General features: G+C 47.8%; 1 protein-coding gene across 1 annotated transcript; it reads left to right on the top strand.

Annotated features, from left to right (window-relative positions):
* Window positions 1-2,170: 2,170 nt before the first annotated feature.
* On the top strand, window positions 2,171-4,189 carry LOC123105981 (uncharacterized). The gene is made up of 2 exons (XM_044528171.1): window positions 2,171-3,746; window positions 3,855-4,189. The coding sequence occupies exon 1, from the start codon at window positions 2,533-2,535 to the stop codon at window positions 3,424-3,426; it is 894 nt and encodes a 297-aa protein (XP_044384106.1). The 5' UTR covers window positions 2,171-2,532; the 3' UTR covers window positions 3,427-3,746; window positions 3,855-4,189.
* Window positions 4,190-23,276: the final 19,087 nt, after the last annotated feature.

Raw genomic sequence — 23,276 nt, 5'->3', positions numbered from 1 at the left:
TATATATATATATATATATATATATAAGCAAGGCAATTACAGTGTAAAACTAGGGGTACGCTGTAATTCTTGGGAAGACAACACTGGAAACAAGACACATAGTTCATAAAATAAGCATGAGAACAATCACCAAATAACGAAGCCAAAAATTCCTGAATTACATAACTGAATCAAGAAAAATACACTGTAAAAAAGGGGAAAATACACTGTAAAATACATGTAGAAACCATGAATTATTTGGAAAATTACACTGCAACCAAGACACATAGTTGAGAATAGAAGCCAAAGAAATTCAGAAATTACATAACTGAAACATTAAAAGTACATTGTAAATAAGGGCAAGAACACACTGTAAAATACATATAATTACACAGTAACTCTGGCACAAATTACACAGAAATTCTAAACTGAAACTATGGGATAAATTGCACTGAAACTTGGGGCAAATTACACTGTAAATGATACAGAAACTGTAGAGTGAATTACACAGTAACTCCGGGACAAATTACACAGTAAATCTAGTGTATATTACACTGAAACTATGGGGTGAATTACACAGTAACTCTGGAGCAAATTACATGGTAATTCTAGTGTATATATGCTGAAACTATGGGGTTACACAGCAACTCTGAGATGCACTCTAAACCTGCAGCAGAAATACAGTTCAATCACCCAGGGGCACTAACAAGGAGAAGCTTATTGGGATACACTACAAAAGCACACAAAAATACAGAGAAAAGCACTTAGAAGCCAATACAGGGCTAGAACACAAAAATGAAACACCAAAAACAGAGCACTGATGTGCTGGGTAAATAGCATACACCGAGAGCCATCTATGCACTCAGAAGCCAAGGGGCATGTGCATTGCATGCGGCAGAGGCCATGGATGACAACACCTACAACTCTAAAAGACTAAAACCAACACGGCCAGAGAAGGAACACCAATCTACCAGCGAACAAAGAGACCATTTACCAACGCAAATCACCAACCCCTAACCACAAAAACACCCATCTCAAAACTTATATCTCATCCATACATCTAACTGAACCACAAAAAGAACACACGCATGCCACAAAAGCGCCTACACAAGAGGGGATCCAACATGAGCAACGAGGAACAATGGCGGACTACGCATAGCATGAAGCAGAACAAACCGCTAAAACTACAAGCACCTACCACGAATCTACAACAGCACGACCCGGGATCACGACAGACACCTAACACGAACCGAAACAAAATCACATCAGCAACAGACCCTAGATCTGGAAGCCACACAACCAGAAATGGAAAAAAACTACGTGCGGGAGAGAGAATTATGAGATCAACCAACCAAAGGATGCGAGAAATCGAAGAGAAAGGGGAGAGAAATCAAGCTCCACAGGTGGAGGATCTTGGAATCGACATGAACACAGAGGAATCGCCTCCGCCGGCCAAGCGGATGTTCCCCCTTCCCCCCCCCCCCCCCCCCTCCCCCTCCCCTAATTGAAACAGTGGAGCTCAAATGAAAGAGGGAAACCTTGCCGAAAAATCAAAAACGACAAAAAACAAAAGAGGGGGAGGGGGCGGCCGGACGCAGCGGTTTCGTGCTGGGACAGAAAATCGCACCCGACAAAGAAAACTAGACAGTCCAGGAGCGAATCTCCGCGCAACAGCGGACGAACAATGATTTAAATGTTGGCGAATTGAAAAACAGTTGAGTGCAAGATAGCAAATCCGAAAAAGTAAAAGATGTCGCAGGGGCCGCGCTGAGGGTGGTCGTAATGGGAGTAACATAGATAGTACCATGCATGCCAACTAGGCAAATTTGATGAGGTGGCATAAAATTAAATGAAGAAAGAGAGGGTTGAGTATCACATCATGATATTGTATTATATTAAATGTTGTGCTACTATGTGTCATGCATGCTGATAAATGAAGTCATCTATAATACTAACATATGATACTATGCACTACGGGATAGTATCATACACTAGTATCATAAGCATGATACTAGTATATATGATACTCCCTCCGCCCGGAAAAACTTGTCATCAAAATGGACAAAAAGGGGTGTATCTAGAACTAAAATACATCTAGATACATCCCTTTGTATTCATTTTGATGACAAGTATTTCCGGACGGAGGGAGTACTTGCTATTAGAACCAGCCTGAGACCCGCACGCTCCGAAAGTCTGAGATGACGTGGAGTATTAAAGAAAGAAATCGCAAAGAGAAGAAGAAAACAAAAAAAAAAGGAGTGCGGGGAGCGCTTGCCTTTCTCCTTCCCTGCATTCGCCGTTCTGGCAGCGGCGTGATTCCACCCTATTCCGGCGGCGGCCGCCGCCGCTTCGGCAACGCAGGTTCATATTCCTCCTCCAATTTACTGGTCTTTGGTGTCTAAATACGTCGCTGGGTGTTCCATCTAGATCCAGGCGCTACTCGGATTCCCCTTCAATCTATCAACTCCGATTTGGGATCGCGGTAGGAGCCGTCCTGTATATAGCTCCGGCCGACGCGCGAGAGCAACGCATCCGAACAAGCCAAGGTGCGGGATGGGGAGAAAGGCGCCTCCTTTTGCTCCGGCCGGGCGGAAACGCAAAGGTCCGTCGCTCCCCTTTCTCTCCCCCGGCAAACGCCGCTTTATCCCCACTCCGGCGCGGGCAGCCACCGGCTGGGCGTCCCTCCCGGACGACATAGCCCGCCAGGTCGCCGCGCTGGTGCTGAAATCCGGCGTCGTGGACTACATTGCCTTCCGCGCCGTCTGCTCCGGATGGCGCACCTGCGCGCCCGCTCCGCGTGACCCCACCCTCCGGATCCCGTCTCTCCGCCCGGTCGGCTGGGTCGCGCTCTGTGACGGCGACGCCTGCCAGATAACCTTCTTCCACACTCAAACGGCGAGGTGCCTCCGCGTCCGCCTGCCCGAGCTCCGGCGCCACAGGATCATTGGCTTCACCGATGGTCTTGTCATCCTGCTGCACAAGCGAACCACCGCGGTCCGCGTGCTCAACCCCTTCACAGGCGCCGCGGTTGACTTCCCGTCCCTCGTCCCCGTGTACCAGGAGCTGATCAAGAACCGCAACTGCGTCCTTGGCATGAACGCTGCGGTTTGTACTAGTGTATCATCCACCACCTCCATTGCCGTCGTGGCCTGGTTCCCTTGGTCGTCTGTGGTGCTCAGCGCCGATGCAGGCCACCCGAGCTGGGAGGTCATCCAAACAGACATGTATCTGTCCAACACCTTGCCCTTCCAAGGTCAGCTCTACGGCTTCCTGCAGTCTTCAAGTCTACCCTCCCAGTCCCAAGTCCCAACCCACCCGCCGGTCCTGTTGTTGCTCATGTTCCACAAAAGTTTGGTAACCCGCCTTTCTGCAAGTACTATCTCGTGGAGTCCGATGGAGACATGCTACTCGTTGTCAAGTCGCCAAAGTTTGTGCACCCTGATGTAGAGGTGCTTCAAGGTGAAGATAAGCATGAGCGGCCACCATGAACTGATTCCCGTAAGAAGTCTCGGCGACCGGGCATTGTTCGTCTCCTTGGACAGGTGCTTGTCCGTGTCGTCCAACAACCTTCCGTCCATCAGCAGCAACTCGATTTACCTCACGGTATCACTCCCGGATCCGGTCGTCGTGCATTGTTTGAGCAGCCGATCGTTCGAGCGGCCAACGGCGTTGTGTCAGGTACACGATGGAAAGGAGATGGTCTGCCCATCCGTGCGGCCCTTCACTCTTGCTGATCATCTTCTCACCTACTGCAATCATCATGAATGGTACGGTTTCTCAATTACTAGCTTCCTACCTCCTCCTCGATTAGTGTTCAGCATGATCACTCTAACTAATGATCTCATTTCGCCATCCATCCATCCATCCTCTTGCAGGTCAAATGGACTGATGTTTCATGAGTACTACTTCATACCTGAGTCTTTTCAAGGGCTGTGGAAGAAAATAAGAACCCAGGATTCCCAAGTGAGGATTTCACGCGTGAGAGATTGAATCAGATATAGGATAAGTAGGCATGCGGCACCGAAGAAATAATAGTCCCTCTGTATTTTAGACTACTCATTGAAAATGAGAATATTATTTAATTTCTTTATTCCTAATGCTTCCAATGTAATCAATATGATGATGTAACCAGAATTAAGAAAACCTTGTCTCACTTCTTGATGAAGTGAGCTTGTTTGTGAATTAAAAAATGACCAGTGGTTTATGTCTACCCAAGGGGATGATGAGAAAATTTGAGCTTTTAGTATGCTGTTATGCCAGCTAGGATCTGCTCGTCCAAGGTGATATTGGCATCCCTCTGCTTGGCGGAGTCTGCAGGTTCATTCAGTGTACTTGCTGCTAAGTTTGAATCCCAATACAGCTTGTTATAGTTTTGTCTTATCTTAAAGAAGGTCAGGATTCTACATTCCTCTGCCTTGATGAATATTGGAAGGATGTCGGTAAACAACATCAAGTAGACCAGCAGCAAGGTAATACTCATTCTTGTCATTATAACTTCATGGGTCCTGATGCCTTTTGCCATTTGGCTTCCATTGCAAAAGAGTATCATGTGAGGCACTTCTCCTTTTTTGCCCCAAAACTGTTTCCCCTTTGCTGCATGTTTTTGTTTTCTGGGATGACAGAAAACTAGTCCTCATTGATTTTCACAACGGAAGAGATTGTTCTTGAAATGTAATCGTTCTTCTCTTGCTGAGTAAATAAAAACTAGTCCTCATTGATTTTCACAACGGAAGAGATTGTTCTTGAAATGTAATCGTTGTTCTCTTGCTGAGTAAATAAAAACTAGTCCTCATTGATTTTCACAACGGAAGAGATTGTTCTTGAAATGTAATCGTTGTTCTCTTGCTGAGTAAATAAAAACTAGTCCTCATTGATTTTCACAACGGAAGAGATTGTTCTTGAAATGTAATCGTTGTTCTCTTGCTGAGTAAATATGTATTCTTTCATGTCCACGTATTGTTACATATTGCTGAGTAAATATTGGCATCCCTCTGCCTGGCAGAGTCTGCAGGTTCATTTAGTGTACTTGCTGCTAAGTTTGAATTTCAATATAGCTTGTTATAGTTTTGTCTTATCTTAAAGAAGATCCAACACGCGAACGGGCGAACGTGGCTTGTTGCCTGTCCATTTGGTCGTGGCTTGTTGCCTGTCCATTTGGTCAAGAATCAACGAGATATTAGAAGTTGTCCGACCCAAATTCAAAAACCAGGCAAGGCAAAATTTTGTGTTTTGATCATTTTCTCAAACTAAATCAAGATCTGACCCTAGTTTGAAAAAAATCGAGATCTGACCCTTTTGCTACCGTCAGAGTCCATGGCGGTAGGGTGTAACAGTCTGCCGCCAAGGTCCCTGGTGGTAGGGTTGCATGCCCTATCGTAAATTTCTCTTAAGTATTGAACACAGCGTGTGATCGTGCCTACAGCGGGTTGTTTCCTACCACCAAGATCCCTGACGGTATTCTGTTACACCCTACCGCCATGAACACTGGCGGTAGTAAAAAGGTTAAATCTTGAAAAAAAAAAGAGGTCAGACTAGGATCAGATCTTGAGTCAGTTTCAGAAAATGGTCAAAACCCGAAATTTAGCCACCAGGCGACTGTTCCACGGTCGGTCCCTCTCTCTAGTGAAACTGGAAGAGGGTGCTCAGAAGAACCTCGCCTGATTCTGCGAGCAGCCATGCATCCAAGCATTGCTCTGAACGGTGAAGTGCCGAGACATGAAGAGTGAGCGCCAGGCGTGGTGGCCACACGTTTTGAAATCAACCACCCTCGACGTACGTACTACTGGGAGCAGCACGGTGGGTCGGGTCCATGACGCTAGGACACGCGCTGGCGCATGCATCAGATAGCCCGGACACGCCAGAGCGCGCGCGCGCGCGGCTGATTTGATTTGTCAACCCTCCTGACGCCATGGCGCCTGCTTTCTTTTCTGCAGCCAGGCACGCAGGCCGCAGGGGCGGAGGGGCTTATGGGTCCGGTACGGCCCACAGCTGTGCCCCCTTGCCGCATCGCCATGGCCCATGACCAGGAGGCCTACAAGCTCCTACCGCCTCCCCAGCTCACGCCCGGAGCATGCTTGCGTGCGTGCGTGCGTGCGTGCTACTCCTACATGCACAGCAGCTGCACCAGCACCATCAGCGTGTGCCCGCCCGTGTACTCTCTACACCCGCACGCCAACGGCGCCGTGCTCGCTCGATCCCCGCCGATCTCCGCTGCCTCCCGGCCGGCCGCCGCTCCAGATCTCTCCTGATCTTCATGTCTCGTCGACAACGGCGACGTTCGTTCCTTCTACCGTGGCTCTCTCTGTGCGTCCCGGGAAGGAAGGTGGCCGACACGGCGCGCACGCTTGCGGACCAGGTGTCTGGGCGTAAAAACTGCTCGTCACGCCAGCGAACAGCGGCACCAACAATGCAACGCCCTTTTTTCTGAAGATAGTTGCTGTCAGCAAAAACAACAACGGGGGGATCTAACTTTTGCCTGAAAAATGCAACCCCTTTCCCGCAGGTCCACTGCGCTTTCATCGGCCTCTTTTATCCGATCATGGATGGGATCATCGTGCGTGCCAGCCAGAGGAGAGCAAAGTGTCAAGTGTAGGTAGCACACATCTTTGTTGTTGCCATGGACAGTATTTGGTGGTGTTTCTAGAAGCATGCACGAGGCGGTGTTATCCACGCCACGCTACATTTTGTTAGCTAATCGAAGGTCGCTCTGACGGGATGATCCACGGATCGGCCGCTCGCTAACCGGACTCACGTCCAGCACGCAGTCACAGTGTGACAGTGAGTAAGAGCAGCTCAGCTTAGAGCACATCAAATAAGCTGAGCTGCTCTTACTCACTGTCACACTGTAAAGTTACGGGACAGCGTGTCGTCGCAGCCATGCCTTGGTGTCCAAACAAATCACCAGACTATGGTACGCCTTTGGTGTACCCTCGGGAAAAAAAACAAATCACCAGCGGCTCCATCAAAGTATAGTAGTGGCCAGTGCAGGTGTTGAGCACTTGAGCAGGGATAACTTGGAGGCTAATAATAGGCAGGGCTAATGAAAAGACGGTGATTAAGTTAACCCACCAAGGTTTCCTTAATGTGCTGCTACCAGACTACTACTACATGCTAGTAGGTGCCGGTGCCAGTGCCAGTGAAGGAGTGAGAAAACAGCGTGTCGATTCAAAAGGAGCAGCACTGCACTGGATCTGAACGTGAGCAACAGTGGGCAGGTAGTAGCAACCAGCAGGCAGCAGCCAGCCCTGCTATGCTAATGCCTAATGCTAATGCTATGCTACGAACGAACGAACACGCTGTAAATCCATCTGCATGGGTCGCTGGGTAAGCAGAAGCTGGTGAGTACTAGTGTACGACGGTGCGGGGCATCAACAGTGAGCAGTGCCACAGTGGGTCTGTCAGGCTCAGGCCAACTTGCGCGTGTACCGTGTGCTCGGCACCTCACTCACAGGCTGGAAATGCAATGTTGGCCGTCCTCAAGCGAACGAGGTGGAGTCGTACCGCTACGTAGTACTCCAGCTGGAAGCAAATGGACTTCAAGCCAACAGTGTAATTAATTACCCGTGTGCACTGCAAAAGTCGAACGCGTCTTCAGTAAATGGCTCTGACTCTGGCTCTGGCTATCATCAATCCACTCATTTACTTGCACTCCTCGTGTGAGTCAGAGACTAGTACTGTCTGCTGTGGCATTTCTCATAAACTGGATAGCAATGGCATACGGCCGGCTCGATCGTGGCGCATTCGTGGTCTCAAACGCTGTAAGGGCATCTCCAAGGCGTGGGGAAGTATGGGGTGATACCAACCCTCAAAAGCTACCATGATACAAACTTGAAAAATTCAAATTCAAATACTTTTAAAAATCTGAAAAAAATCATGAATGTTCACGACATATATGTCAACAACCTCTAAAAAATTCAAATCAAAATTCAAAATACACACCGAGAAACAAAAAAGTGAAATATGTCATGAATAGCGTCAAAAGAAGACAAAAACAGGAATGACGCTATTCATATCTGAATTTGTCTTTTCTGTTTCTTCATATGTATTTTAAGTTTTGATCTGAATTTTTTAGAGGTTGTCTACGTATGTGTTGGGAACATCCATGATCTATTTCAGATTATTTTGGAATGTTTAAATTTGATTTATTTTTAAGTTGGTAGCATGTGAGTATTGGTATCATTGGATATTTTCCCTTCAAGGCCGACCCGCAAACCGCCCACATTCGTCCGGATCGCGCTATCCGACAGCCCAAGCCATCTAACATGGGCCTCTATCGGTTTGCGAAACAGTCCGGACGTGTTTTCTCCCGCAAACCGGGGACAAACGTGACGGAGGTGTACGGGAGTCCGGACACGACACATCGTAGGACTCCGACACCTTCGGCCCACCCAAAACCATTCCCGGACCCGGCGCTTCCATCCTTCCCATTTCTCTTCTTCCTTCTTTGTCTCTTACCTTTGCCACCACGCCACACCCATGCCGGAATTCTACGTCTCCATCACCTCCAGCGCTCCGATAGGGCTCCACCCCGCTTTCCCTCCGTCGCCGTTCAACCCATGTCCTTCGACCGCCCCGCCAGGTACTGTCAGCTACTGCTATACTCACCATGGTCAGTAACTGTTCGATGAATTGCCGCAGCTAATTTTTTCCCCTACTTCTTTCTAGGAATGGACTCCTATCTCGAGTACATATACAAGCAGTTTGTTGAGTCATCCGACGGCTCATCGGACGAGAGGGAGTACTCCGATGAGATGGCGATGATGCAGGCGGTCCTTGATGACGCCGAGCATGCGGAGGAGCATATTCTCAATTTCAAGGGCTTAATCAAGGGTCATCGAGCGATCAATCGTAACAGGGCGCGTGGGCATTTGACACTGGTGGCTGACTACTTTGCCCATGATGCACTCTTCGCTAACCATTTGCGCCAGTGTTTTCAAGTGCTTAAGACTGTCTTTGATTGTTTGTACAATGGCGTTCGGTCCTATGATGACTACTTCATCCTGAAGAAGGACGCCATAGGTGCGATTGTGTTCTCTGGTTATCAGAACTGCACTATCGCACTCTGGATGCTTGCATATGGCATGGCCATTGATTCGTTGGATGAGTACCTATGGATGTCTGAGAGCACATGCGGAGATGCCATGGTCAGATTTGCAACTGCAATGGTCAAGGTGTTCAGACCTCAGTACCTGAGAGGACCAACTGTGGCAGACACGGAGAGGCTCTTGGCAATCTCAGAAGCAAGAGGGTGGCAAGGTTTGCTTGGATCTCTTGACTGCATGTATTAGAAATGGAAGAACTTCCCGGAGGCTTAACAAGGGCAATATCAGGGTCATGTTAGAAGCCCACCATAATTCATGAAGCAATGCGATCGCAAGATCTTTGGATTTGGTACGCTTTCTTTGGCATGCCTTTCACAATGACATCAATGTGCTGCAGCAATCATCATTGGTTGTGAGGCTGACTGAAGAAAAGCTCAGCTGATGTAGGGTAGAACCCTAAGGGCCAATCTTTCACGAATTGGAGGGGGTCCCACGAAGAACACGAGAGGGGAAACACTCGATCAACAAGATCTAAATCACACATGTGCTAAATCCACATACACAAAGAGGAGGTACAAAGATCCAAAGTCAACACAAGAAGAATACAAAGGGTAGCTAGTTCACCCCAATCCTTGGAGGAGAGAGGTCTTGAATCCTAGGAGGGTCTTCCCATGAAGGGGTCTTGAATCCACTTGGGGGATATTCTCGCGTGGAGGTTGTCGGTGTCAAAACCGGTGGATCTCAGGTAGGGGGTCCCGAACTATGCGTCTAAGGTCGATGGTAACAGGAGGTAGGGGACACGATGTTTTACCCAAGTTCGGGCCCTCTTGATGGAGGTAATACCCTATATCCTGCTTGATTGATCTTGATGAGTATGAGGAGTACAAGAGTTGATCTACCACGGGGTCGTTGTGACTAAACCCTAGAAGTCTAGCCTGTATGATTGTCATCGCCTCTACGGACTAAACCCTCCGGTTTATATGGACACCGGAGGGGCCTAGGGCTATACAAAGTCGGATACAGAGAAAGGAAATAATACATCCGGACGCCTAGCTTGCCTCCCACGCAAAGGAGAGTCCCATCCGGACACGGGAGGAAGTCTTCTATCTTGTATCTTCATGGCCCAATAGTCCGGCCCATGTCACACAGGCCGGACACCCGAGGACCCCTTAATACAGGACTCCCTCAATAGCCCCCGAATCAGGCTTCAATGACGATGTGTCCGGCGCGTTGATAGTCTTCGGCATTGCAAGGCGGGTTCTTCCTCCATAGACTTCAAAGTGTTTGATCCGAAGAGTCATACTCGGCTTTCCATTTAATGTCGTACCCATTGGCTTCTGCGCCTCCACCGCTTCGGCATCCACGTGTCAAGTGACCACGAAAGGCCAGAGTACTTTTTGCACATACCACCCTGGCCATGTAAGAAGGGCATCTATTTAAAGGGACTGTATCTTAGATCCCATTCCACATCGAGCGGAAAATCCTTAGAGCTTGCTAGGAGAAATCATTCCAGCATGGCTAGCGTTCCCAGTTCTTCCTCCCGCCCCCATGGCTCCGAAAAAGGCGATTGGGGGAAATGCTCAGTATCCCACGGCCAGCTAAGTAAGCTTCAAACGCAGGGATTCCCCCCCCCCCCCCGTGGATCTAGTCCCTATCCGGGCAGGATTAACCTCTTTTACGGGCGAAGCCCTCGCGGAAAATTTCCCCAATCCAGCCAGGGGGGAGCGAGTGTGCTTTACATCCTTCTTAATTAGAGGCGTCGGGTTTCCAATCCACCCCTTCCTCCGAGGTCTTCTGGAGTACTACGGCCTCCAACTGCACAATCTCACATCGGGTTCCATTCTACACATCGTCGGCTATGTTGCTCTTTGCGAGCTATTCCTGGGCTGCGAGGCCCATTTCGAGCTATGGAGGAAACTGTTATGCCTCGTCACTCGCTCCTAAAAGGGATCTATATTTGAGGTGGGCGGCGCCAAAATATGACGCATAGCCGGGACCGGATACTTATCCGGCACGCCGAAGAAGGCGTCCGAAGAGTGGCCCTCAGAGTGGTTCTATATTGAGGACGTCGCTCTCCCTGGCCCAGTCCGAATGGGCCTTCTCGAATTTACCAGTGCTCCATTGAAGAAACGCCACAGCTGGCGCCCTCGGAGCCTCGTGGAGGAAGATAGTACGGAAGTCCAACAATTAATGGGCAAGATAAGGAGACTCGCCCAGTCCGGATTATCAATAATCGAGGTAATGGCCACTTCCATAGTGCGAGGTGTTCAGCCGCTCCAATTCACGGGGCTTCCCATGTGGCACTACAATGGGGAAGACGACGCCTCGCGCTGTGGACGAAAGGGTCCGGATTCCCTTACCGCCCTGGACGCAATACTGGCCGATCTGTATAAAGGGGAGAAAGAGGAGTTCACTCGTCTTACGCTCCGGGAAGGATTTTCTCTGTACAATCCTCCTAGCTGGGTGAGTTTTTAATCCCATCACTCTACTCAATCCTCTCCCTGAGTCATGTTTAATTGCCATTAATCCGTCCATTTGCAACAGGAATGGCGGAAGGTTATAGCGGGGATCTATAGCCCCACTCCACAGCCGAAGAACCGTAACCAGGACCTTGACCCCGGATACGAAGAGGATCCGAAGATATTTGTAGAGCTTGAGGAGGGAGTATTCTACCAGGCGAGCAATGATGGCACAGTAGTGCCAATCATGGTCGACTATCCCGGCCTCCTTCCTGCCTCACATGTAAGTAATCAGGAGACATCTCCTCTGACAGAGCTTCCTCATTGTACCTCACCCACCGCACTATCTCGTGTTGCAAAGGGGAGGTGCTCGGCGCGCCATGCTACACCAGAGGCATCTCGTAAGAGCGCGGCGCCCACGCCGAACAAGTCGTCGAAGATGAAGGCAGACGATAACCCAGCCGAACCTTCATCGAAGAGTATGGCTTTTTAAATATGCTTCCTGGCCGTCACATCAAACTGTAACATTATCCGCTGCGTCTTATCAGGAAAAGTGTTCGCCGGACTATGTCCAGGGGTCCTGCCGGTCGCGCCTCCACTAGTCAAATTCCAGACCCTGCCCTAAGGACGGGGGCTGGCACGGGAGTGACGCCGAATTGTCCTTCTACAGAGGTTTCAGATGATATGTCCGTCACGAACTCTCAAGTGGAGAGCGCCATGAATCATCGGCACCGAAGGGCCGCTCTTCGCAAGCTAGGTTTTACAAAAGAGGCATTTAGTGCCTTCAGCTCGGCTGATGTGTACATCCGAGCTGCTCGGGACGGGCTTACCAGAGCCATGGATCAGCATTTCAAAGATATGCAGGTAAGTACGCATTGTACAGCCTTTCTAATCATATACCAGTAGCCCCCGAGACTTGAAGCAGTTGATACAACTGATTTAAGTATCATTGTATAATCAGGCACTTACAGATAAGAACAACCTGCTGTCTCAAGAGCTGGAAATGTGTCAGACCCAGCTAGCTGCGGCTATCACTGAATTGGAGAAATCCAAGGAGGCAGAGCCAGGTAATGTTTCCCTCCATCCAGAAAAAGTATAATCGTATACCAGTAATATTAATACTGTTGTGTTTCCGGTGACAGTATCAGTAGATCAACTAAGAGAGAAACTGAAAGTCGCCCAGGCTGGTGAACAGGAGGCCAAAAGGCAACAGGCAATAGGCGAACGTGTGCTGATGCGGGTCACGGACGACAAGAACAAGCTGCAGGATTCCAACATCCTGCTAGGCGAAGAACTAAAAGATGTATGAGCCCAGCTAGCTGACGCCGTCAAGGAGAATAGGAGGCTACGAGGTGGCATATTTAGTATGCCTTTAACCTTACCTTTATGTAATTCAGCGAAGAAATGATCTAACAGATTTATGTCTGCAGGTATGCTGACTGGCCGTCCCGAAGAGGAAATGTCCGACTCTCAAGGCGACCTGCTGCAAGAGCTGTCCCAACTGCACGAGCGAGCTCGGCAAGCAATGCGGAGCATTGCCAAAGCTTTGTGGCCTTCCGCCTCTCCTCCAGGGAGTATGGAGGAGCTTGTGAAGCTATTCCAGGGAGCTCGGCAGCGCTTCCGATTATGGAAGATATCGGCCTGCCGAGAAGGTGCGCGAGAGGCCTGGGCCATGGTAAAAACATGGTACACCAAGCTTGATCTGAATCATATGGCCCGGGGCGGACCTCGGGGATCAGATGGAAAAGAAATTCCCGTTAGTCTGGTATATGACAAAGTAAAGATAGCCGCCAAGTATTCCCAATAGGATTGTAAGCTAGATAACATGTTAGATGGCATAGAGGAAGAAGTTTTTGAGTCCAAGTGACTATGTACTTCAATTAACAAATTTGTCCCTAGCCGGATTGTAAAACGATTGTCATGGCAGACCTTTTCGCTTCAACCTCTGGACCCGAAGGTGCGGAGTGTTTCCGAATACCCGCTCGGTAACATAGACCAGGGCATGTGTGGAAACCAGACGTAGGAGTCATAGTTGCTTGAACAGACAAGTTGTATTCGGCTAGCTATGCTATATTACATGTTGATTGTAAGAAACATCTTCCAGGGAGAATAGTTCCATTAAGGGTTCCTTTCCATGGGCGGATATGCGTTAGTATGCATGTCCGAACTGTGATTGAAAAATCGGAGTATACGTAACATCTGGGGGTTCATGGTGTGATGAAGGTAAAACGTCTTTAGTTCGCCGACCGAATATTCCCTTAAGAACGCTAGCTTCCGGCTTCACCCAGTCTGAGGTACAAGTTCGGATGACCCGGCTATAACAATTGCAGAGGTGCTCCCTTTATGCCCTATCCGAACAAACGGGAACGTAGGGCATAAGCACAGGAGCCAGGCAACACAGCTTGGCAAAAGCTTAAGTCATAACGATGCATATAATGGTGAAGAAAAGTTACATATGCGGAATAGGACACATATGTGTTGAGCTTGATGCTCGGAAAATAATAATAATAAGCTTCTGTAAAAGAAGGCCCTAGGTATTATGAGTGTATACATTTAAGGATGTGCACATCATAGGTGTGCAGTTTGGCCGCACAAGAGCTAAAAAGCTAGAGAAAATTAAAGAGGGTAAAAATGAAAACAAAGGGAGAAGAAGACGAACAAAGAGTACGGCTCTAGGCATAGAATCTTCGGAGTCTTGCGGCATTCCACGGGTTCGGCTCTAGGCAATTGTCAGATGCATCACGCAGGTGGTACGCTCCTCCGGTGAGAACCTCATCTATATGATGAAGGGACCCTCCCACTAGGGCTTGAGCTTGTTCTTTTTCTTTTCTGGCAAGCGCAGAACGAGTACACCAACATTATAAGTCCTGGCCCGCACTTCTCTGCTTTGGTATCTGCGAGCCTATTGTTGATTGAATGCATAACGGGCTTTTGCAAAGTCGCGCTCCTCCTCCAGGGCATCTAGACTGTCCTGCCGATCGAGCTCGGCCTCTCTCTCTTCGTACATGCGCACTCAAGGTGAGTCATGAATGATGTCGTAGGGCAAAACGGCCTCTGCGCCGTACACCATGAAGAATGGTGTGTATTCGGTAGTGCAATTGGGTGTGATCTGCAGCCCCCAGAGTACGGAGTCGAGCTCCTCAACCCAGTGTTTGTCTGATTCCTTCAAAGACCACACTAGTCTAGGCTTGATGCCGCTCATAATAAGACCATTAGCTTGTCCAACTTGAACGTTTGTTTGTGGATGATAGACCGAGGCATAATCGAGCATAATGCCCAATTTAGGACACCAGGGTTTCACTTCATCGGCTGTGAAATTGGAGCCGTTATCGGTGATGATGCTATGTGGGACACCATAATGGTGCACGACGTCGGATATAAAGTCTATCACCGGTCCAGCTTCGGCCATTTTCACTGGTTTGGCCTCTATCCATTTGGTGAATTTATCTACCATGACTAGCAGGTATTTTTTCTTATGGCTTCCTCCTTTAAGGGGTCTTACCATATCAAGCCCCCAGACCGCAAAAGGCCAAGTAATGGGGATTGTTTGTATAGTGGTAGGTGGCATATGGCTTTGATTGGCGAAAAGCTGGCATCCGACACAGCGTTGGACAAGGTCATGTGCATCTGCTCGGGCCGTCGGCCAAAAGAAACATATACGGAAGGCTTTACTTACAAGGGCCCGAGCCGCGGCATGGTGACCGCCGAGACCAGCATGGATTTCAGCCAGGAGCTGCCGTCCCTCTTCTTCAGAGATACATCTTTGAAGGACTCTGGTAGCACTTTTCTTGTAGAGCTCTCCTTCGTGGACCTTATAGGCTTTTGAACGCCGAACAATGCAGCGAGCCTCATTCTGATCCTCGGGGAGCTCTCGCCTATTAAGGTAGGCCAAGAAGGGTTCGGTCCATGCGGCAATTACTGCCATTATTAGATGGGCCGATGGTGTTATCTCGGTGGCTGAGCCCCCAATGATATCAGTATTGTGTTTGGAATCTGGGGGGTATGATCGGATCTGGACTCGCGTTGCTGCTCTCATCCTGCCACACCATGAATGGCTTGAAGAGCCTTTCCAGAAAGATGTTAGGCAGGACGGGGTCACGCTTGGCGCCCATGCGAGCAAGGACATCCGCCTCTTGATTACTTTCTCAAGCCAAATGATGAAACTCGAGTCCCTTGAACCGAGCTGATACTTTGAGTATGACATTAGATAGGCCGCCATCTTTGGATCTTTGGCGTTGAAGTCTCCGTTTAGTTGGGATATCGCGATATTTGAATCCGCGCGCACCTCCAGGCATTGTATGCCCATGGATGCAGACATCCGAAGACCATGCAATAGGGCCTCGTATTCGGCTGCATTGTTGGAGTCTGTGTATAATATTTGGAGTACGTACTGGACTGTGTCTCCAGTGGGGGACGACAAGACGACGCCCGCTGAAGGAAATATGCCCTAGAGGCAATAATAAAGTTATTATTTATTTCCTTATTTCATGATAAATGTTTATTATTCATGCTAGAATTGTATTAACCGGAAACTTAGTACATGTGTGAATACATAGACAAAACAAAGTGTCCCTAGTATGCCTCTACTTGACTAGTTCGTTTATCAAAGATGGTTATGTTTCCTAACCATAGACATGTGTTGTCATTTGATGAACGGGATCACATCATTAGGAGACTGATGTGTGGACAAGACCCATTTGTTAGCTTAGCATTATGATCGTTACAGTTTCATTGCTACTGCTTTGTTCATGACTTATACATGTTCCTCAGACTATGAGATTATGCAACTCCCGAATGCCGGAGTAACACCTTGTGTGCTATCAAATGTCACAACGTAACTAGGTGATTATAAAGATGCTCTACAGGTGTCTCCGACGGTGTTTGTTGAGTTGGCATAGATCGAGATTAGGATTTGTCACTCCGAGTATCGGAGAGGTATCTCTGGGCCCTCTCGGTAATGAACATCACTATAGGCCTTGCAAGCAATGTGACTAATGAGTTAGTTGCGGGATGATGCATTACGGAACGAGTAAAGAGACTTGCCGGTAACGAGATTGAACTAGGTATGATGATAACAGATCGAATCTCGGGCAAGTAACATACCGACGACAAAGGGAGAACAACGTATGTTGTTATGCGGTTTGACCGATAAGGATCTCCGTAGAATATGTAGGAGCCAATATGAGCATCTAGGTTCCGCTATTGTTTATTGACCGGAGATGAGTCTCGGTCATGTCTACATAGTTCTCGAACCCGTAGGGTCCGCACGCTTAACATTCTGTGATGATTTGTATTATGAGTTATGTGATTTGATGACCGAAGTTTGTTCGGAGTCCCAGATGAGATCGGGGACATGGCAAGGAGTCTCGAAATGGTCGATACGTAAAGATTGATATATTGGAAGGCTATATTCGGACATCGGAAAGGTTCCGAGTGATTCGGGTATTTTTTGGAGTATGATACGTCTCCAACGTATCTATAAATTTTTTATTGCTCCATGCTATTATATTATCTATTTTGGATGTTAATGAGCTTTATTTTACACTTTTATATCATTTTGGGACTAACCTATTAACTGGAGGCCCAGCTCAAGTTGCTGTTTTTTTGCCTATTTCAGTGCTTCACAGAAAAGGAATGTCAAACGGAGTCCAAACGAAATGAAACCTTCGCAAACGTGATTTTCTCAACAAACGTGATCCAGGAGACTACGAGTGGGCGTCAAGAAACAATCGAGGAGGCCACGAGGCAGGGGGGCGCGCCCTCCACCCTCGTGGGCCCCTCGTCGCTCCACCGACCTACTTCTTCCTCCTATATAAGTGCACGTACCCCGCAAACATCCAGGAGCACCACGAAAACCTAATTCCACCGCCGCAACCTTCTGTACCCGAGAGATCCCATCTTGGGACCTTTTCAAGAGCTCCGCCGGAGGGGGCATTGATAACGAAGGGCCTCTACATCAACTCCATGGCCTCTCCAGTGATGTGTGAGTAGTTTACTTCAGACCTACGGATCCATAGTTATTAGCTAGATGGCTTCTTCTCTCTCTTTGGATCTCAATACAAAGTTCTCCTCGATTCTCTTGGAGATCTATTCGATGTAATCTCTTTTTGCGGTGTGTTTGTCGTGATCCGATGAATTGTGGGTTTATGATACAGATTTTCTATGAACAATATTTGAATCTTCTCTGAATTATTTTATGTATAATTGGTTTATCTTTGCAAGTCTCTTCGAATTATCAGTTTGGTTTGGCCTACTAGATTGATCTTTCTTGCAATGGGAGAAGTGCTTAGCTTTGGGTTCAATCATGCGGTGCTCGATCCCAGTGACAGTAGGGGAAATGACACGTACTGTATTGTTGCCATCGAGGATAAAAAGATGGGGTTTATATCATATTGCATGAGTTTATCCCTCTACATCATGTCATCTTGCTTAAGGCGTTACTCTGTTCTTATGAACTTAATACTCTAGATGCATGCTGGATAGCGGTCGATGTGTGGAGTAATAGTAGTAGATGCAGAATCGTTTCAGTCTACTTGTCTCGGACGTGATGCCTATATACACGATCATGCCTAGATATTCTCATAACTATGCTCAATTCTATCAATTGCTCGACAGTAATTTGTTCACCCACCGTAATACCTATGCTATCTTGAGAGAAGCCACTAGTGAAACCTATGGCCCCGGGTCTATCCTCCATCATATTAATCTAACGTTATTTCCATTACTGTTCATTTTGCAATCTTTACTTTTAATCTATATCATAAAAATACCAAAAATATTTATCTTATATTATCTTCTCTATCATATCTCACTCTTGCAAGTGGCCGTGAAGGGATTGACAACCCCTTTATCGCGTTGGTTGTGAGGTTATTATTTGTTTGTGTAGGTACGAGGTGACTCGTGCGTGGTCTCCTACTGGATTGATACCTTGGTTCTCAAAAACTGAGGGAAATACTTACGCTGCTTTACTGCATCACCCTTTCCTCTTCAAGGGAAAACCAACGCAGTGCTCAAGAGGTAGCAGAGTACCGGAGAGTTACGGGAATTCGTATTGGGCCTTAATGGGCCATACGGGAAAGGAGAGAAAGGCCTCAAGGGTGGTCGCGCCCCTTCCCCATGGACTGGTCTGAATTGGACTAGGGAAAGGGGACGTCCCCTTCCTTCCTTCTCCTTCTCCCTTCCCTTTTTCCTATTCCGTGTGGGAGGTGGAATCCTACTAGGACTAGGGAGTCCTAGTAGGACTCCACACTTTGGGTACGCCCTATGTGGGCCGGCCTCCTCCTTCCTCCATCCTTTATATACGTGGTCAGGGGGCACCCCATAGACACACAAGTTGATCATTGATCCCTTAGCCGTGTGCGGTGCCCCCCTCCACCATAATCCACCTCGCTCATATCATCGTAGTGCTTAGGCGAAGCCCTCGATGGTAGCATCATCATCACCGTCCTCACGCCGTCGTGCTGACGAAGCTCTCCCTCGACACTCAGCTGGATCGAGAGTTCGTGGGATGTCACCAAGCCGAACGTGTGTAGATCGCGGAGGTGCCGTAGTTTCGGTACTAGGATCGGTCGATCATGAAGACGTACGACTACATCAACCGCGTTGTCATAACGCTTCCGCTTATGGTCTACGAGGGTACGTGGACAACAATCTTCCCCTCTCGTTGCTATGCATCACCATGATCTTGCGTGTGCGTAGGATTTTTTTTAAATTACTGCGTTCCCCAACACCCGCTCCTAAGCCGGCCAGCATATTAGAGCCATCGAAGTGCATGACCCAGTTGGAATATGTATCGTACTCTTTAGGGAGTTCGGCCTCTGTCCATTCGGTGATGAAGTCAGCCAATACTTGGGATTTAATGGCTCGGCGTGGTTTGTATGTTATGTCGAATGGTAGGAGCTCGATAGCCCACTTGGCAATCCGACCCGTAGCGTCGCGGTTATTTATTATATCACTGAGTGGTACTTCGGAAGCCACCATGATCGAACACTCTTCGAAGTAGTGCCGTAGCTTCTGGGATGCCATGAAGACCGCGTATGCTATCTTTTGGTAATGAGGGTACCCGGATTTGCATGGTGTGAGGACGGTGGATACATAGTATACTGGTTTCTGAAGTGGGAACTTGTGTCCGTCCTCCTTTCGCTCAATGACGAGCACTGCGCTCACCACGTGGTGTGTTGCAGAGATGTATAATAACATCGGTTCACCGATGTTTGGCGCGGCCAGGATTGGGTTGCTCGCTAAAAGAGCATTTATTTCCTTTAGTCCGGCCGTTGCCGCTTCCGTCCACTCGAAGTGGTCGGTACGTCGGAGAAGGCGATAAAGTGGCAATGCTTTTTCTCCTAGTCTGGAGATAAAGCGGCTTAAAGCTGCCACGCATCCGGCTAGTTTTTGGACCCGTTTAAGGTCGATTGGTGTAGCCAATTGTGACAAAGCTCGGATTTTGGTTGGATTTGCCTCAATCCCTCTATTGAAAATGATGAAGCCCATCAGCTTTCTGCTACCTCTTGAGCACTGCGTTGGTTTTCCCTTGAAGAGGAAAGGGTGATGTAGCAAAGTAGCGTAAGTATTTCCCTCAGTTTTTGAGAACCAAGGTATCAATCCAGTAGGAGGCTACGCGTGAGTCCCTCGCACCTACACAAAACAAATAAATCCTCGCAACCAACGCGATAAGGGGTTGTCAATCCCTACACGGTCACTTACGAGAGTGAGATCTGATAGATATGATAGGATAATATTTTTGGTATTTTTATGATAAAGATGCAAAGTAAAATAAAAGCAAAGTAAAAAGCAACGAAAATAACTAAGTGTTGGAAGATTAATATGATGGAAGATAGACCCGGGGGCCATAGGTTTCACTAGTGGCTTCTCTCAAGAGCATAAGTATTTTACGGTGGGTGAACAAATTACTATTGAGCAATTGCCAGAATTGAGCATAGTTATGAGAATATCTAGGTATGATCATGTATATAGGCATCACGTCCGAGACAAGTAGACTGACTCCTGCCTGCATCTACTACTATTACTCCACACATCGACCGCTATCCAGCATGCATCTAGAGTATTAAGTTCATAAGAACAGAGTAACGCCTAAAGCAAGATGACATGATGTAGAGGGATAAATTCATGAAATATGATAAAAAAACATCTTGTTATCCTCGATGGCAACAATACAATACGTGCCTTGCTGCCCCTACTGTCACTGGGAAAGGACACCGTAAGATTGAACCCAAAGCTAAGCACTTCTCCCATTGCAAGAAAGATCAATCTAGTAGGCCAAACCAAACTGATAATTCGAAGAGACTTGCAAAGATAACCAATCATACATAAAAGAATTCAGAAGATTCAAATATTGTTCATAGATAAACTTGATCATAAACCCACAATTCATCGGTCTCAACAAACACACCGCAAAAGTAGATTACATCGAATAGATCTCCACAAGAGAGGGGGAGAACATTGTATTGAGATCCAAAAAGAGAGAAGAAGCCATCTAGCTAATAACTATGGACCCGAAGGTCTGAGGTAAACTACTCACACTTCATTGGAGAGGCTATGGTGTTGATGTAGAAGCCCTCCGTGATTGATGCCCCCTCCGGCGGAGCTCCGGAACAGGCCCCAAGATGGTATCTCGTGGATACAGAAAGTTACGGCGGTGGAATTACGGTTTTGGCTCCGTATCTGATCGTTTGGGGGTACATAGATATATATAGGGGGAAGGAGTACATCGATGGAGAAAAAGGGGGCCCATGAGGGTGGGGGGCGCGCCTGGGGGGTAGGCGTGCCCCCTACCTCGTGGCTTCCCTGTTGGTTGCTTGACGTAGGGTCCAACTCTCCTGGATCTTGTTCGTTCCAAAAATCACGTTCATGAAGGTTTCATTCCGTTTGGACTCCGTTTCATATTCGTTTTCTGCGAAACTCTGAAATAGGCAAAAAAACAGCAATTTTGGGCTAGGCCTCCGATTAATATGTTAGTCCCAAAAATAATATTAAAGTGAATAATAAAGCCCAATAATGTCCAAAGCAGAAGATAATATAGCATGGAGCAATCAAAAATTATAGATACGTTGGAGACGTATCTGTTGAGGAACGTAGTAATTTCAAAAAAAATTCCTACGCACACGCATGATCATGGTGATGCATAGCAACAAGAGGGGAGAGTGTTGTCTATGTACCCTCGTAGACCGAAGCGGAAGCATTGACGCAACATAGAGGAAGTAGTCGTACGTCTTCCCGGTCCAACCGATCCAAGCACCGTTACTCCGGCACCTCCGAGTTCTTGGCACACGTTCAGCTTGATGACGCTCCCCGGGCTCTGATCCAGCAAAGCTTCGGGGAGGAGTTCCGTCAGCACGACGGCGTGGTGACGATCTTGATGTTCAACCATCGCAGGGCTTCGCCTAAGCACCGCTACAATATGACCGAGGTGGAATATGGTGGAGGGGGGCACCGCACACGGCTAAGGAACGATCACGAAGATCAACTTGTGTGTCCTAGGGTGCCCCCCTGCCCCCGTATATAAAGGAGCCAAGAGGAGGGGGCGGCCGGCCAAGGAGGGCGCGCCAAGGGGGAGTCCTACTCCCACCGGGAGTAGGACTCCCTTCTTTCCTAGTTGGAGAAGGAGAAGTGGGAAAGAGGAGGAAGAGGGAAAGGAAAGGGGGGGCGCCGCCCCCTTCTCCTTGTCCTATTCGGACTAGGGAGGGGAGGGGCGCGCGGCCACCTCTTGCCTCCTTTCCTCTTCTCCCTTAGGGCCCATGTAGGCCCAATAACCCCCGGGGGGGTTCCGGTAACCCCCCGGTACTCCGGTAAAATCCCGATTTCACCCGGAACGATTCCGATATCCAAATATAGGCTTCCAATATATCGATCTTTATGTCTCGACCATTTCGAGACTCCTCGTCATGTCCATGATCACATCCGGGACTCCGAACAACCTTCGGTACATCAAAATACATAAACTCATAATGAAACTGTCATCGTAACGTTAAGCGTGCGGACCCTACGGTTCGAGAACAATGTAGACATGACCGAGACACGTCTCCGGTCAATAACCAATAGCGGAACCTGGATGCTCATATTGGTTCCTACATATTCTACGAAGATCTTTATCGGTCAGACCGCATAACAACATACGTTGTTCCCTTTGTCATCGGTATGTTACTTGCCCGAGATTCGATCGTCGGTATCTCAATACCTAGTTCAATCTCGTTACCGGCAAGTCTCTTTACTCGTTCCGTAATACATCATCTCACAACTAACTCATTAGTTGCAATGCTTGCAAGGCTTATGTGATGTGCATTACCGAGAGGGCCCAGAGATACCTCTCCGACAATCGGAGTGACAAATCCTAATCTCGAAATACGCCAACCCAACATGTACCTTTGGAGACACCTGTAGAGCACCTTTATAATCACCCAGTTACGTTGTGACGTTTGGTAGCACACAAAGTGTTCCTCCGGCAAACGGGAGTTGCATAATCTCATAGTCATAGGAACATGTATAAGTCATGAAGAAAGCAATAGCAACATACTAAACGATCGGGTGCTAAGCTAATGGAATGGGTCATGTCAATCAGATCATTCACCTAATGATGTGATCCCGTTAATCAAATAACAACTCTTTGTCCATGGTTAGGAAACATAACCATCTTTGATTAACGAGCTAGTCAAGTAGAGGCATACTAGTGACACTCTGTTTGTCTATGTATTCACACATGTATTATGTTTCCGGTTAATACAATTCTAGCATGAATAATAAACATTTATCATGATATAAGGAAATAAATAATAACTTTATT

This window comes from Triticum aestivum, chromosome 5A (genome assembly GCF_018294505.1).
Source record: "Triticum aestivum cultivar Chinese Spring chromosome 5A, IWGSC CS RefSeq v2.1, whole genome shotgun sequence".
NCBI lineage: Eukaryota > Viridiplantae > Streptophyta > Magnoliopsida > Poales > Poaceae > Triticum > Triticum aestivum.
This window is presented reverse-complemented; position numbering and strand designations above follow the sequence as displayed.

What these genes read in the sequence shown, in the direction of transcription:
- LOC123105981 (XM_044528171.1), top strand. Translation starts at nt 2,533, where the DNA reads ATGGGGAGAAAGGCGCCTCCTTTTGCTCCGGCCGGGCGGAAACGCAAA.